Below are 17,656 nucleotides of genomic sequence, written 5' to 3'. Positions count from 1 at the left end.
CATTGCCTATTTTTGGCATTAAAGTTTAGTGGCATTGTATCTAAAGCCTAACTGCAATGGAGAACAACAGATTATTAGGTAAACTTAAATTATGTTCATCAGTGCAAGTGTAAGATATTTATTTTCAAATATGGTAAGAGAGAGAATGTTTAACTCAATGCAAAAGTTCCCACAATCAGTGTTGGTACAAGTTCAGCCTGTGTTCATGTGGTTTGTTAGAACTTTTTTATGCCCACAAAGGGCCAGCCTTAAAGCCGACTGAAATCAGTAGGAGTCTGACTTTAGTAGGCTTTAGAGACCATGCCTTAATTGTCTATGTTGCAATGAAACCTGACTGTGAAAGTTGAGTGGGTACAAATCTAAATCTTTTTCAACTTCAGGACCTGCAACTTAGCTGTGTGAATTGTCTGACTTACTGTATTAAAGAAAAGCCTTGCTTCAAGTTTGAACTGCTTCCATGCACGAGTAGTGTTTCAGTATTAGTTCCCACACAGTGTAGAATTTTTTCTAGGCTGCTGCTTGGGAGTTTTTCCCACCTGAGCCTGATGCATTTGGGTAAATCTCATGGTGGAAGTTGCATTGTATTTTGCCTTGATCCTGGATTGGTCAAGTCTTTTCTGGATTAAGCGGGGCAGTTGAGGTCATTTTTCAGTTGGTTTTTCAGATGGAGAAGAGACAAGACCAGAGCATGCATAGCTTCCTCAGCATTGGGAACCCTGCAGACCGGCAGTTCCACTTGCAAACCTTGGAGACTGACTGCCCAGATGTTGGACCAGATTCACCAGTACACTCTGGGTTCTTTGTGCTAATATGGTGAGGCAACGCAGCCATAAACCTTGCTTAATTCACTAGTAAACTTCTATAAATTCTTTGCATCAGCAGTGTGGTGGAAAGCAGGCTATACCAATAAATATGGCCCACTGGCTTTACTTTATTAAAACCATACCTGTGATTAAACAGAGATTAGGAAGTGGGCAGCTGGAATGCAGATCTACACCAAGGATACTACCAATGATTGCAGAGAGATTTCTTGTCAGATCCTGAAACTGATGAAGATGCTGAAATGGTGACTGTAAATGAAGGAGCTGAAGAGGAAGAGCTTATGTGGACTGAAGTAAAGAGATAATAGACTTTATGCAGAGGAGGAACAATAGGCTTCCATACACCATGATGGCTCTGGACATGAAGCTCCCACATTACAATTGTTTCCCATTGTAGTACACACACAAAGTGCTCATGCTGTACAAACTGGGGGGACCGGCAAATAAAGAGTACACGGCAAGCATGAAATGGGGTGGTAGTAATTCTGACACTGGCCTCCATCCAAGCCATTGGCAGCATTCGAATGCTACAGTGAGAGGCACAGCATGGCTAAATCACACCTCAACATCAGCAGCACCAGCACCCCTTTGCAACCGGGGCATTTCTGAAAATTCTAAAGAATCTTTGGACTCAACATTCCATTAGCTGTCAAACCACTTCCATGTAAGTGACCACACACATCAAACAATTTCCAACACAACATGCGCAGCTGGTTCATTCTTATTTAAACTTAAGCCTGAATATTAGGGCACAGTGTTGAGTCTTAATTCGCAATCCTAGTTTGACAGTTAACTGATGAGTTTTACATGTGAAGTGTGGGCAGGAGCTCCTAGGTAGAGCACTCCCACACCTAAAATAAAAGAAGAGGGGAGGAGATAGGGGATTTGGCTAAAACTAAATTTTTAGTGGGAAACATTTTGATTTTTCAATGGGAAAAGTAGGGGAAAAAAGTAAAAGAGAAGAGTGAGAATTCAACAGGAAAAACCCTGATTTCCCCTCCCCCAACACTTCCTTCCTTCTTTCAGTGAGGCAAACAGCATGGGGAATGGGGAGGGGGAAGAAAGAAAACAAGGGAAAGGAGAGGGAAACAATTCAAACCATAAAAACTGAAAAACTTTCCCCCCCGTGGAGCTGTGAAATTGACGAGACAGCCAACATCCGACGTAAGAAATGCAGCATCTATGCAGATACTGCATCACTCTACACTGACATAAGCCCTATGCCTCTCATGGAGGTGGAGTTATTATGTCAGTGTAGTAGGGCACTTACATCGGTGGGAGCAAGGCTGTAGCATAGTCACTGACATAGTTGGGTCAACATAAGCAGCCTTATGTCGACCTAACTCTGAAGTGTAGACCAAGCCTGTGTGTGTGTGAAAATATACAGTAATTATACGTGACACAAGAGAGCAACAAACAGTGAGGGAAAAGGAGTGAGAAGGTGGAGGCTGTGGACATGAAGCTCCCACATTACAATTGTTTCCCATTGTAGTACACACACAAAGCCATCACCTTCTCACTCCTTTTCCCATTGTAGTACACACACAAAGCCATCACCTTCTCACTCCTTTTCCCTCACTGTTTGTTGCTCTCTTGTGTCACGTATAATTACTGTATATTTTCACACACACACAGGCTTGGTCTACACTTCAGAGTTAGGTCGACATAAGGACATGAAGCTCCCACATTACAATTGTTTCCCATTGTAGTACACACACTCCTTTTCCCTCACTGTTTGTTGCTCTCTTGTGTCACGTATAATTACTGTATATTTTCACACACACACAGGCTTGGTCTACACTTCAGAGTTAGGTCGACATAAGGACATGAAGCTCCCACATTACAATTGTTTCCCATTGTAGTACACACACAAAGTGCTCATGCTGTACAAACTGGGGGGACTGGCAAATAAAGAGTACACCTTATGTCGACCTAACTCTGAAGTGTAGACAAATAAAGAGTACACCTTATGCACACCTGGCATGGGGTCCACTGGAAAAAAGTGGTTTTAGATTAGTTTTCTCCTGTTTTTTCAGGCCCCCACACTTCCCACTAACAGTCCCACTTTGAGCTGTTTCAACCAGAAGTTCCCTAGTTATCCCTACCCCAGTAATATTTCTTCTCCTTTGTCCAAATAGTAAAACCCCCTTCCCTATAGAAAAAAATAAGACTACAGAATAGACAGTTGGCGATGCCATGGGAACACCTGCAATCCTGTGTTATGGCTCCTGCTGCCTCTGCTGCTCTCTCCTCCTGAGGAAAACAGGCAGACCTTAGGAGCATGGTAGATGTTCCTGCCCCACATAATGCAGAGAGGTAGGAAAGAACCTGTTATTTTTTTCAGACTCCATTTACATTCAGTTGAATCACAGACTCCTGGCACCACATTGTTAATAAAAGGCTTGATAAAGACCAGAATATTTTCAAGTTGCCATAATTGTTGCCTCTAGGAAATTAAAAACTGTATGCTTTGGCATGTACATGCATTTCTAGGGACATTGTGAAGCTTAATTCTTGAGAACCTAATTTGTCCTGAATAGAGACCTTAGTGTGTCTGTTTTCAAAACAGCTACAGTTGGAATTTATCTAGGTTCTTATATGTCCTCCAGCATTATAGTACCTTAGCATCTCCTGCAGATAATGAATTTTTCCCACACATAGCCCTACGAGGCAGGGATATAAAGTAATCTGTTTTACAGATTGGGGGAACTGAGGCAGAGAATGATCACAACTTGTCCAAGCTTACATAGGAGGCCTGTGGCAGAACGGAGAATTGAACCCTGATTGCCTACATCCTAATCCAATGCCAAAACACAAGACTACTATTCCTTTAGTCTGTATAGTTTTGCATTGCTGGATGTACTATGTTAATTTCTCAATACTTATATCATCACATTTCCTACTTACATTTATTCTACATTTTATATTTAATATCATTCCAAATTAGGAACTTGGTTTTCCTTATTTTTACATTTTCTTTTGGGCCTTCTTTTCAAAGTTAAAAACAAAAACAAAAAGAAAAAAACCCCCGCCAATACCCACAGTGACAAAAACAAAAGATAAAGTGGCAGTAAGAAAATAGTAGACTGAATTTTTGCAACTGTTCAATATTTTAAAGACCATTGTTTTCTTGGTCTCTTTGTTACATAGTAGTTCTTTTGCCTCAGGCTCCCACTTTAAAATACAGTACCCTCTCCTCACTTCTTCCCCAACCCCTTGTGGTATAGATGAAACGCCACAGAATTCTTTGAAAGCAACTCTGTACATTTGCAGTTGTAACTGGTTGAACCGTATCTAACCCAGCAATGACTAAGCTATAGGAAAAGCCTTTTCAGTTATAATGTAAAGGAAAATGTGGGTGGGGGAACTGGGCCTTCTGGGTCTAACTCATTTAAAATTTGGATATTAAGTGACAGTCATCAAGAGGAAAGAAGAAGACAACTCTCATCAGCCATGGATCTGAGGTTTTTCAGAATTCCATTGTCTGGCAGTTCCCCCTGTCCCTGACTGGTGATGTAATTCTAGAGAGAGTGCAATTATTTGACTCAGCATGTTCCTAAGCCACAAGAAAAAGAAGTGACGTACATAAAAAGCACAGTACTTGCTCTTATCAGATGAGAAGGACAGCAAGGAGTTTTCCCCGCAGTATGAACACAAGGGAAGTTCTTTGTCCTTTCTCCCCACCTCCCCACCCCTCACTTGCTATGTGTGCCATTTTTCAAATGACCAAAATGTATTGCTGACCATATCCCTTAACATAAAATAGACTCCACTCCAGAGAAATGGGATGGGACAGTTAACTGCTCCATTGCCAAATACATATTACTTAGCTTCCCATTCTTGTTATTCAGCATACATCACAGCTGTTTTAAGTGATCATAGATTACAGTTAGAAATGGACTGGGCTGAGACACCCATCCAAACATGATACTTACAATATCCTCGAACTACCCCACTGGACAGTGAAATCTGTCATGTTTTTATTGCCCATGGGTTAGGCTATACATCTGCTATTACACATAGTTGAGTTTCATTGTAATAAACTACGCTCTTACCACTATCAGCTGTCACATAAATAATCTTTAATCTATATACCTTTTTCTCTTTACACCATGAAGGACCTTCTGTAAGGTGATATGATACCAAAAGGTTCACTAGACCTAAAACAACATACGTATTGGCTAGCAGACCATCACTGGGATATTCAGCCATATGTCCATTCTGCAAGCTCATTAAATACACCTAAATTTAAAGGGATAAGCATAAGATAATATCCCCATTAAAATGTAAAGTTTATAAATGCTCAACCACCTGAAATTATTTTGAACAAAAAGAGTTAATTTTAAATCACTCACAATACCCCTGAATTTGGATCGGAGTGCCTAATGCTGCCTTATTGTACTGTGATTATTTGTTAACTTCCTGTGAACAGACTGTCTGAACCACCCGGATATGGTTAATTTTTTTAATCTGTTAATTATGTGATCTTGATCAGGTCACTTTATTGTTTTATTACTCAGATTGTACCTCTAGAAATGTCATAGCAGTAGGACCCAATCATCAAGTGAACAGGCACGGGATTAGGCCCCTGGCTTTGATCTCTCTTAGAAAATATCCAAGCATATTAATTCTGAGAATTGCTGTATGCCAGTCTGAGAGATGGTCAGGAGGTGGGTAAAACACTCATCCTAATCTCAATACACTCCTAGGCTTGAAAGCCAAACAACCCATCTCGAAGTTTAATTTATTTCAAACCTCTAGGGATTCATTCAATAGTAAGAGCCAAAATCATCCACACGGAATAAAAGAAAATAACTCTAACATTCAGTGTACACAGTAAGTCCATCAACAACAAAAACTACTTGTAAGTACAGTTCTTGCCTGGCTCCAAGTTCAGTCTTATAACTGGCATCTATAGGAAGCAGAGTTCAGCATAAACATGAAACAATGTTCAATCTTAAAAGACAGTAAGCAGCAGCTAGTGTGTTGCATTGAGACTCAAAGTTCCTGAGCCTGTCTTGTGATTGGCATGTTTAACAGAATACTTCAGAAATTTCTTCACTAACTGTACCAAATATTATTTCCATGGTGAATGAGAGGGAAGAATGGAAGAGTGTACCGCACTCCAGCATCTTGGATGGTGTTGATTGTTTTACTGACTATTATGCTATGCTAAATAACCTGCTCACTGTTGAAACAGCCATTGCTGAGATCTCATTAGGGCTGCATAAATGCATTATAAGACCCTAGATAGCAAGGGATGTTTTACCTTGTTTTCTTTAGTGAGAATTTCTATCAGAAAAATGTTGTTTTAGTAAAATGTTTTCATTGTTATGGCTTGCACTGGTAAGGATTTGTTTTGTTTTTTGGTTCTGTTTTTGAAACTTTGAGCAAATTCCAATTGCCCATTCCAAGCTGTATGTAGATTTAAAAGCACTAATTTGAGCCTGATCCAAGGTTTATTGAAGTCAATGGCAATCTTTCCATCATTTTCCAAAGGCTTTGAATCACAGCCTTTGTACATTCATAACTCAAAAAGGACTGAATTATCAAGATGAAGTTGAAACTTTCCAGGTGGCTACTCCTCACTGGAAAAGAAAATTTAAAATAATTGAGTTATACGCAATTAAAAATCAATTTTGCCCATGTTTAGTATGGCATTACCACTAAATTTAGAGTTCCTATACTATTTATGGGATTATGGAATACTATAATCACAGTGTTTGTTAGCTAAATAGGTATGAGTTTCTACTACTTTTCTATTGTAAAGCCTCTGGACACAGCCATGTGGGGCTTTACAGATTACAAGCAACAACTGGAATTGCACCCAGAAACATACTGGTGGACAGTGCTATATCCGATGCACCCATGTAATGCTCTGCACAATAAAAGAAGTGTAACAAAAATATGTCAGCAGTCACATTCTGCATTAGCTGAAGGTTCTGAGAGGTCTTTAAGTGTAGCTCCATACAGAGCACATTGCAATAATACAACTGCTTGGAAAACTGACAAATATCCAACAGTGACATGGTTGTATATGACAAACCAGATGAAGATTTAAAAAAACCATTCTTTGCTACTGTTATCTATGAATTCTGGACCAGCTGATGGGGCAAGCAGACCTCCAGGTTGTGGCCCTCCCTGAAAAAAAAACACCCAAAAGAGGGCATCTTTTCTGAAGGTTCATTCTACCCCCATCCCAACCGTGTCTGGACTGAGATCCAACTCACTTTGATTCAAATTGCTCTCAGCCAGGCACTGGGAGAACAAAGAAACTGCATATCTGATCCATTAAAAAGGAAACACAGACCTAAATATCATCTGCATATTGATAGTACTAAATGGTCTCACCATCTCCCACCACAGACACATTGAACAACTGAGGTGGTAAAACAGAACCCTGTAGAATTCCGCATGAGAGCTATGGAGTAGATTTTAAAATATTGGGCTGTTTTTTAATGTTGCTGCTAGGTCATTCTGCAATTTTTTTGTTTTATTATTTTGTTTAAGTTTTGGTTTTGCAATTTCTTTGTTATGCCAATTTTAATTGGCCATCTCACTCTGTGGGGTAGAACTTGGTCAAAATAAAATATATTTTTAAAATTTTCCTTTCTGAAAATTTCCACATTTCAAAACAGTTGAATTTTGTTTGAAAATAAAATCAGAAAATTAAAAATCAAAACTCTTAAAAACAAAAGCATAAAAATGTTTTTGAATTTGCCAATGTGTCAGTGAATTTTTTTTCTACTTTTCACCAGTTCTATGCCAACAGATCAAAAAGAATCACCATGAATACTTGACCTGTGTGTGTGTGTGTATATGAGATCTATACACACACACTTTGTACAGTTTTGTCAAACTGGAGTCAAGGTTGAGTACATATTATTAAGTGAAGGATAAAAATGTTACAGCAATTTTGTAATTATCCCAAAACAATTGCTACAGACCCAGGAAATTCAAAGGTTAAGATTCAATTCAAAAGCCCAGATAACCTTAACTCTGCCCTTTAGTAATGCCATACAATTATCACTGCTGCATAATAGTGTTTTCATTCCAGATTTAACTGATTTTCAGACACTAGCATTTTTTCTCCTCTTTATGGTGTCACTCTTGGGAACAATGGGTGTGAAGCAAATCTGCTCTCAGAACAGATGGTGATCCCTTATGTGGTGGCCCAACTACAGCCCTAGTACAGCATTTGCAATGTATAAGGGAACCCCGGTGTACACAGATAACTCCACTGAAGTCAATGGAGTTCCACACAGGCATAGCAGTCCGTCTACACACTGTCCATTATAGGATCTGGGCCCTATGGCAGGCAGTGGCTATTTTGAAAGAAAGCATATTTGATAAGGACACATTTAGCTTCACTCCCTTTGAAAGCAATGGGAGATTACAGTCATTTAGAAAGAAGGCAATTCTTTGAATTCTGTATATCAGAACATTATTCATCACCCTCTGCTGAAGAAGAAACTCTCACTTATGGAGAATAAAAAAACCCCAAACATTAATCCTAAATAAATTTCTAATTAAGTCAGTTCACTAGATTGCAGTGAGTTTTCACTATATGAAAAGGCTGCCTTATTCCATAATTAAGGTCATTCGGGGAGGAGGGGGGAGGGGTGAACATGGTCTAACACAGAGTGCTAAATTTCTTAAAGGATCCTCATTTTAATTTATTTTAAGTCAAACTAATTAACCTATTTACTTGTAAATTATCAGAAAATTCATTCTGTACTCAAGTAAGTACTATAGTATCCTTCGTACACAACAAATTGGTTGCTTTAAGTGCAAAACTAAACTCGACTATGGAACCATGACCTGTATTCCCATAATATAGCTGAATGTGTTTAACTACCACGGCTGCTTTGTTGCTGTTGTCCAACAAGAAGCTTCTTTGGAATCAGTGGCATATTAGGCCCTGATCCTGCAATATACTCCATGTCGGTGGAGCTCGGATTTCAATAGGGCTCTGCACAGGTCTAAGGGTCTACCTGCCTGGAGCTCACTGCAGGATCAGGGACTTATGCTGTGCATCATAGCACAGTGGATATATTTTCTAGGATGTACCGTAATTAAAATATTTGGCTGTGCTCATGAAGTTAATATATTAATTGTAGCACACTTCAGCTAGTTCAGATATTGAATGAACTGATACTTTCAGCCACAGAAACCAAGCCATGCCTCCTTATTTTGAAAATGCCCAATTAATTCTAATATCTGAAAAGATGGTATTCTACAAAAAACAGAGGAAACTAACGTCTGCAGGAATTAAAAAGAAGCTAGGGTAAATGTGTGTGTTTGTGAGTGTTTATATATATATTTTAAAAGAATCATGAAGAGAAGTAAGTGCTGCCACTTTACTCATTACTATCGTGCTACTACAAACATGCATTTGTGCGATAGGACAGGTAAGATGCTGTATGAGATAGAAAAAAAATGCAGCATCTTTGTTTACTTAGGCTTGTGGTTTCTAAGTACCTATTATTTACTGTGTTCATTTCTTGACTCAAAGTGAAAATGGGAATTCACCTTTTCTCTCTCTTTTTTTCCTGTCCAATGTGCAGATAGGGCATATTTTTATTCACTCCATCAATCCCTGCCCCCTACGCACTAACTCACACACATACACCTAGCCAGTGGAAAAGAAAAAAGGGTTACTCATTAATCCATTCTACAAAGCTTTCCAAACTGAAATGGGTGGGTTTACATCTTCAGTAAGGATCAATAAATAGGTAGGTATGCAGTGTACCTGAACACAGTTAAAGTGAAGTGTACTTCTTGGATAGCATCGACTCTACTTTGGGCATATTTTAGAACTAAACCCATCAATATGGAGAGGATGATCATTTGCTGTCTGTTTTTCTTCTGTTCCAGTATGCTGCTGAGTGCAGCTGCACCAACAAAGTTAAGATACAAGGAGCTTGTAAAGACAGTCATTGAGTTGAAAAAAATAGTGAAAGTTAAGGTAAGCACAGCATTTGTGGCAATATAAAAGATCTGTCTATAAAATGTTCTCAGTATGTATTGTTGAGAATAAACCTAATGGGAGAGATTATTATTAGATACTAAAAATACTAATGTATTTTTTTATTCTAGGATGTTGAACTTCTGAATACGCCAGAAGACTTTGAGGTAAGACTGCTTTAACATATCCTTCTAAATATACTGAATTTATTTTAAATAGGTTCATTCTCTTTAAAAGTGACAACTGCATTTTTTCTGACACATATGACTTGATACTCTTAATATTAGATTTGAAACTATTCTTAACACTAGATTTAAAAAAAACCCAGAAAATACTTTAAATAGAAGTTGCTTCTTATTTCTGTTTTAAATATCAGATTAATATTACAGTATGCATTACTGTATTATTATTACTATTATAATATGTATATTTCTAAAGCACCCATTGCCATAGTATCTGGATGTATTCCTTTTACTTGAAATTTAGTCCTGGTACCAGACATTCACACAGCTGCTTGATAATCAATACTACTGTTGGAGAAAAGTTTTTCTCCAACACTACTCTTCAAGGACTCAGTCCTGTGAAGATGCTGTACACCTTCAATTTACATCGACTGCACTGGGAATTGAAGGTTCTCGGTACCTTGCAGAATCATGCACTTAATGAAAAAATACTCACTGAAATGAAGTAACAAAAGTGGAAATACAGGCCCTTGCAGCCCTTTCTCACGAGTAGTCCTACTGGCGTCTGTGAGACTACTCATGTTTAAATAATCATTTGAGGACTTCAGTAACTCAGGCAGAGATTAGGGGGTTTCTTACAGGAGTGGGTGGGTGAAGTTCTCTGGCTTGCTTTGTGCAGGAGGTCAGACTAGATGATCACGATGTTCCCTTCTGACCTTAAAGTCTATGAGTATATGAGGAGGGACTACATTACCAGGCAAATAGAGATAAAATTATTATAGTCTATTGGACCAAATTTTCTTTACATTGTGCCTCGCATTAAAACAACAAGAATAAGTCATTATAAATTCTCATTTCCGGTATGTATATTTACATTGTTCAGTTCTATGAACTATTATTATACATAAGAATAACATTTAAAAAAGCCAGAGAATGCCTGCACCCCGTGGAAAGTATCTCACTGCAGGACGTGTAGTAAAGTTAAATGTAAGGAACAAAATAACAAAGTCCACACACTTCAAAAGTTTAGAAGGTGAATGAGTTCCACTTGTGCTTTCTTCTGACATTCACCAATGCAGAACTGAGTTCTAGTTCTAACATGTACTTATTTAATATAACACTTAGCTATAGCATCAGCTGCTTTAGCTTTAACTGCAATATACAGATTTGAGCAACAGAAAATACTTCAGAAAACTTAAAACAATTTTTCTGACTAGTATACAAAGATTAATTATTAGGCATGGTGATTCATCAAAGCCTGCGTAAATTGTAATGCTATTTTTTCAGCTTTGTAAACTTACTGCAGAACAAAAGAGAGGAAAAACTCACCTTGTTTTGCACTGTTTTGGCTACAATCCTCATGGTCTTTACTTAGCTTCTTTTTGTTACTTTCCAAAAAAGAAAACAAATGTTATAAGCATGCATGACCCACACAGACCTACTCTATGTCACTGCTGGGAATATATGCAATACAAAATCCCACGACATTCAAATTGTTGGGGATTTTTTAAATGTCTTTGAATGTCTACATTTTCATGTCAAAGTGAAAATAATTGGATGATTAGCTATCATGTCACTGAGATAAACTTGCCACTATCCCAGAAATGAAGCGACTATAGCTAGTGACTAACTGCTTAATCATAACTTTTTCAAAACAACATTGTCAGGCGAGCTCAGGAAGAGAGATAGTGGTTCACTTACAACTCAAAGTACAGTTCTAGGGTCTGATCCTGTGAGAGCTGAACACATCCTTTGATTTCATTAAGAGCTCAGCATTTCGCAGAATACATTGAACTTGTCACTGCTGCAATCCCGTAGTGCACTGATAAAGGGCTTAAAAGCAATCATACTTCATGGTCAGTAGTTCTCAATTGCTAATGATTGCACTGGGTGCTTGTAGCAATGAAAAAGGTCTGTGTCACCAGTGTTAAATTTGTATGGATTAAATTACAAACTTTTCCAACAGGTTAGCCATGAAATCAAAAGTGACAAAGTCAGGGCTAGTGTAACTGTGTGCAATTACCCTGAAATCAATGAAACTGTATGTGCTTATCACAGGGCTGAATTTGGTCCTGTATATACAGGAAGAAGATTGCCTTACACATGACCCAAAAGTCAGTGGTTTGTCACTGTCGGTTTTGACTTCCTTGGAGCTTCCTGTGAGTGGACTGAGTGTTAGCCCCAATGCAACCCCACACAATTCTTTGTGTGTTTACCAGTTCACAATAGCAGGTGAGGGCAAGTTTAAGAAATAAGACAACATCAACAAAGAGAAGGAAATATACGGAAGTTGATAATCTTAAGGCAAAAATTAGTTTAACTGCAAAGAGGAATGTAGTCAGATCCTTAGCTAGTAATAATAGACATAACTCTACTGAAACCAATGGCACTATGCTGATTTGCGCTAGCTGAGACTCTGGCACCATGGTTCCTAGCTCAGGAAGTGAAGGTTCTTCAGGGTAAGCAGCAACATTATTTTGAGTCAGACATAAAATACCCTTTACCCACTGCTGTAAATTACTTCTGATATGGCAACTGCACCTATCTGTTCTCAGATGTCACCAGCTTCCCATGACTTTGGGGCAAACTTTAACATCTATCAATCAATATTCTTAGCTGTGCATGAATAGTCTACATGCAGAATCCTTGTGTTTATTTGACTGTTAGCCAACCTACCAGTAATTGTTAAGTCAGCAAAAAAAAAAAAAAAAAAAAAAAAGCTGTGCCTGTATGAGAAATGCTGGTTTCTCAGCTCATCACAGATGAGACAGAAAATGTTTTCAGTTTCAGCTGGAAAATTGAGCTCTTTAAAATGAATGTTTTTTTTTTCCAGTAAGTTAGACTGGTTACAGTAAAAAGCTTGAGACAAACATGAATGTGTGGTTTTTAAGGAAAATATAATGCTATATCTGACTGACACAAAGGGTTTCTGTTAAAAATTTTCTATAAGAAATACACAGTGAGAACATCATCTGGTCTTTGCACAAGAAGCAAATTGCATTGACACTTTATATACCGGATGAGATTGAGTTTGGGTAGCAGTTGATACGCAAAACAAAGATGACGGTTTTATCTCCTCCTTGATGTGCATAATCAGCATTTCTGAGAGTTTTTTTCTTTGGAAAGTGCAAAGCAGGTTAGAAATTGGCTACAGTAAACAATGCTGCTCTCTCTCCATTGAGTAGTTAGTTTCAGTGGTAGTTTCCACAGCTATGCATAGGAAGGAAAATGACCACTGCACAGGATGGGAGAATCTGGATGGGTCAAAGTGTCATGCTGCCGGTATTAATAAAATTAACATACCATAGCAATATGACTGGGGAAAAAATAGGCAACTTTTGCTCTGGGTATAAGAAGTGCAAATAGGAAAATTTATGTCATGAGACCAAAGCATAAAGAAGAATCAGATAATTTTGTCAGAGTAGATACATGTGTTGCTTGATTATATGTCCTATGGTTTAAGAAGCACCTGAGTTTAAAGCTGAAATAACAGCACTGTGATTTAATAGGATGAAGTGAATCAGGGAGCCAGAATTCCCTGAGTTCTTATTCCATCTTTGCCCCTAACTCCCAGCATTGTCCTTAATCAATGCACTTAATTTCTCCATCTCCATTCCTTCATCTGCTTAGTGGGGATACTTAAGATTGGTACAGTGCTCTGAAAATATAAAGCCCTATGTAAGTTCTAAGTATTATTAAATGTGATGTTAGAAATGGCATGGAGGATCAAAATGCATATTTATATATACAAAACGAAGAGATTTCAGTAGGACATTCATTATTTATGAGAAGAACACATTTCTACTTATGTATGTCAAAAAAACATTAGATGTAGCAAGATTCAATTCTGGATTAAATTCTTGTTTGTCAATGTGTTGATTAATGGCCAAAGAGAGATTATGAGTTGTCTATTTTAAAAATATATGTTTAAAATTTGTCAAGGGGCAGCTAGAATAAGGGGTAAGGCTCTTTTACAGTGGATGTGTATATATGAAAATAAATAAACTTTAAACAAAAACATGAATTAGATCTCATTGATTTGTTGGAATGAGAGAACTATGCATGTGGAATCATAGAAAAACCCAAACAAATGTAAAAAGGTGTTAGTTTACTTTCTAGAAATATTTGGCAGTAATTTAATTACTTTCAATGTTTCTCTTCCAGAGTAAATGCCTCTCTTCTGCTTTCAAATGCTTCCAGAATGCAAGCTTACACTTAGAACCAGCAAACAGCCAATCGTCTCGTAATTTTGAAGTCATGATTACGAGGTTGAGGAGACCGATTATTATAGACACCATTACTGACATGGTAGGATTGTTTGACATGTTCATTAAATTAATAATTGCACCATATTTATTTAAGTTTATTATGTCCTAACTGTAAAGCTTGGTGGAAGTACAGATTCTTCTTTAAGTTTTACTAAGAGTTAAAGATGTACATATGCTTAGTGCTTCTTTCTAAGATCACACTCATTCTGGTCCTACGAATCAACTATTCACATATACCTAAATAATGGGAAATGTGTAATATGGAGGTCAGGTTGTCTCCTCATTAGTGTAAGGGAATAGGAATCAATGGATGTGGATACTTCTGACTGCCACTGGTTTACTTTGTTATTACCTAATCTTTCTATACCTCAGTTTTCCCATCCGTTAAAAGATAACACTACTTACCCACATTTAGTTCATCACATATATTTTTCATTCAATGATCTCAAATTATTATTTGTTATGATACACTTTTCAAATGCCGCATGTCTGATAAGAAGCCCTTTTCTTTGTCTTCCAGAATTGTTCTCCATGTGAATCTTATGCTAAAGAAGCCCCCAGACAATTTTTGGATAGCTTTCTATCACTGCTACAGGAGGTAATTAACATTGATTGTTCATCATAAGTTTCTGGCATTTTGTCTTTCATTTTGCCTAAGTGTTTTAGAACACTGTAATATCCATTATTTTACATCATTTTTAACAATATGTTGTTTTCACAGCGAATCAGAAACCTTCACATTTAGGACACAATGGATATGAAGACTACTGGACATCCACTATTTAAAGCAGACACTATGTTATGTAAGACAACAATGAAAATGTAAATATTGTGTATTGAACATTATGATGTGTTGTATGTTGGGTACATTAGTGATGGATTTTCCTCAAAATGTTTAGATGAGCTGGAGAGTTATTCAAAGCTTATCTGAACATCTCCTCACGCTGGAAATTAGGCTCAAAATTTCCCAGGAAAAGGTTCTCTCATGAGATTTCAAGTATTCCCCAATTTTAGCTGGTTTAGAAATACCATGAGAGTAGCCTTGTTTTTGTTTCTGATTCCAAATGAAATAAACAGAATTATTTGAACCTTAAAAAAAAAAAAGGCAAAGACGAAAAGCCAATTAGAATTTCTGAAATTGCAGAAGAGTTTGATTATGGTTTTATCTGGACCAATTTCTTTATCTTCATTATCACACACACAGAATTTTATTTATGGGTATTTGGAGCATTTTGCTAGTCAATTACTGAAAAATATACTGTTTTTTACTTTTATCAAAAGTACATGTTGAAATATTTTGTTGTATAGAGATTAATATTTTGATATTCATTATTTTAAAATTACTGGAAATACATTTACAACCCAAACTGTATAAAATGGCCCTGATCCTTTTCCCTACTGAAGTCAATGGGGGTGTTGCCATTGACTTTAAAGTGAGCTGGATTGAGCCTTACATTTTAAGAAGCAAAAATCTAAAATCTCTCGGATATACAGAGTAGTATTTCAGGAGCTTGAAGTCAGGCACCTTTCTGATTGTAGACGCCTATACTCATACACGTTAACATCAAAAATACAGCAGAGGCACTTGTTCAAACATAATTGGTTTGGTTGGCCTTCATCCCCTTGCATATCATCAAGCAGACACAATAGTTAAAGATTGCTGGATGCTGTGCACCTCAAAAGCATATTGTCTGCTTAGAAGGGCAATATTTTAATGTTTTTGTATTCTTAGTCATTTTCCAGAACACTATTTCTCCTATTTACCATTCAATTATAATTGTGGTTTCAATTTTAACTGCAATTTTTTTTAAAAGTGTCAAAGATATATAATGTGAATTTTTATTGTACAAGTTCTGAGGATCTTAACATGATTAAAAGCATCAATTATTATAGCCTCAAAAAAATCCTGTGAGATAGGTCTCATCCCTAGATGAGGAAAACAAGGTGCAAACAACTTGCCCAAGACTGCACAGAAGGTCTGTAGCAGAGCCTAGAATACAGCTCCCGACTCCCACAAACAGCTTCCTCCCATTTAATTCCTACTGTTTTGTAGGTGAAGGAAACTGAAAATAAACTTATTTCTAAGTGTACTTCACAAATTTTAGTATATTGGAAAATGACTATAGGATGAGTTATTATGAGAGAGAGGTACCATTAGACGCACAAGTTCATTTCACACTAAGCTCTGGTAAAGAGAAATTGGTGAGCAAAGAATCTTTCAATGTCCATTTCCAAGTGCCCAGCATCTTCCTGGAATGTGCATCACTTCAAATACATGTATCAGAACAGGGAGAAAGATTGTCAATCAACAGAGGATAATCATCATCACTGCTTTTTGGATGATGATATTTTTCATTTGATTTAGACATTTTTGCTTTATTTCAGAAAACATTTGTTCCCTTGAGTAATATTCCATTTTCTAAATCAGTGTTTCCATTTTACTACCTGAGTATTAATATTCTAAAAGTTAATGGTAGCTAGTAAGAACATTTAAATGCCCTTGTGCACCCCTTTATTCTAGTCTCTACTTTGTTATGCACAAAGTCCTTTAACTGACCTACTAGTAATCAATATGCAAAGCTATTGCTGTGGCCGAGAGATTTGCAGTTATAATAGTTAAAGAAAATCAGGACAAATATTCTCCAGATGACTGGAGAATATTAAAGGCAGTCCTTAAATCTCAAAGTGTCAGCTGATATTTCCACTATTAGAAGTTTTAATTTTTTTAATGAAATGTAACAGAATTCACTCATATTTTAGAACAATCTATTAACAATGTATTTCACCTAAAGCAAGTTCTCCTTTTACTAAATAATACTAGGCTTAGAGATGAAAGGCCAAATCCGAACAGCCCTCCATCAGCAGAAATCCCACTGACTTCAGGACTGGGCCCTAATATTCACCCAAAGTGTACAGTAGTTTTAAAAAATATTTGTAAATGCCTTTTCCAGTAATTTGCTGTGCACATTCAAGTGTGCAATCAATACTCTAGAGCATCCTTACAAAATTCTACTTGCCTGGGGAGAATAATTTGTTTGGATTGGCAAGAAAAATAGTTTTTCCATATTCATCAATAATCAAGGTAAAATAGTGGGCAAGTAGATTTTGTCCCTGGGGTGGTGAATTTTATGACAGTTTTGCAAGGCTGCTCTAGAGAAGCAATATTCACCAGAATGTCATAAGCTAATGAATGATTCCTGTCTGCAATGAAATATGATTTGTTTTTGTTATGTGAGAGAATGTGTGGGATGGTAAGCACTGTACCTGTATATGCTTTGGATGAGTCGCTCCATTTTTCAAATTAAGTAGCCAAGCAGACTTAGTGTGACACTGTAGCTGTATTTAAATTGTACTTAATTTATTATAAAACATTTAAAAGGATATATTTTACCACCTTAAGATCCTTTAAAAAAAAAT

General features: G+C 37.1%; 1 protein-coding gene across 1 annotated transcript in view; it reads left to right on the top strand.

The window, feature by feature from the left end:
* IL21 (interleukin 21) overlaps positions 1–15,301 on the top strand; it is a 64,558-nt gene extending 49,257 nt beyond the window's left edge. Inside the window, exons 2-6 of the mRNA XM_039541880.1 lie at positions 9,699–9,789; positions 9,921–9,956; positions 14,136–14,279; positions 14,760–14,837; positions 14,961–15,301. Of these exons, the coding sequence (XP_039397814.1) occupies positions 9,700–9,789; positions 9,921–9,956; positions 14,136–14,279; positions 14,760–14,837; positions 14,961–14,984 (372 nt within the window). The 5' untranslated portion in view covers position 9,699 and the 3' untranslated portion in view covers positions 14,985–15,301. The remainder of the gene's footprint in view (positions 1–9,698; positions 9,790–9,920; positions 9,957–14,135; positions 14,280–14,759; positions 14,838–14,960) is intronic.
* The last annotated feature ends 2,355 nt before the right edge of the window (positions 15,302–17,656 follow it).

Source organism: Mauremys reevesii, linkage group 5 (genome assembly GCF_016161935.1).
Source record: "Mauremys reevesii isolate NIE-2019 linkage group 5, ASM1616193v1, whole genome shotgun sequence".
In the NCBI taxonomy this organism is placed as follows: domain Eukaryota; kingdom Metazoa; phylum Chordata; order Testudines; family Geoemydidae; genus Mauremys; species Mauremys reevesii.
The sequence above is the reverse complement of the archived record's forward strand: the minus strand, read 5'-3'. Positions and strand labels throughout refer to the sequence as shown.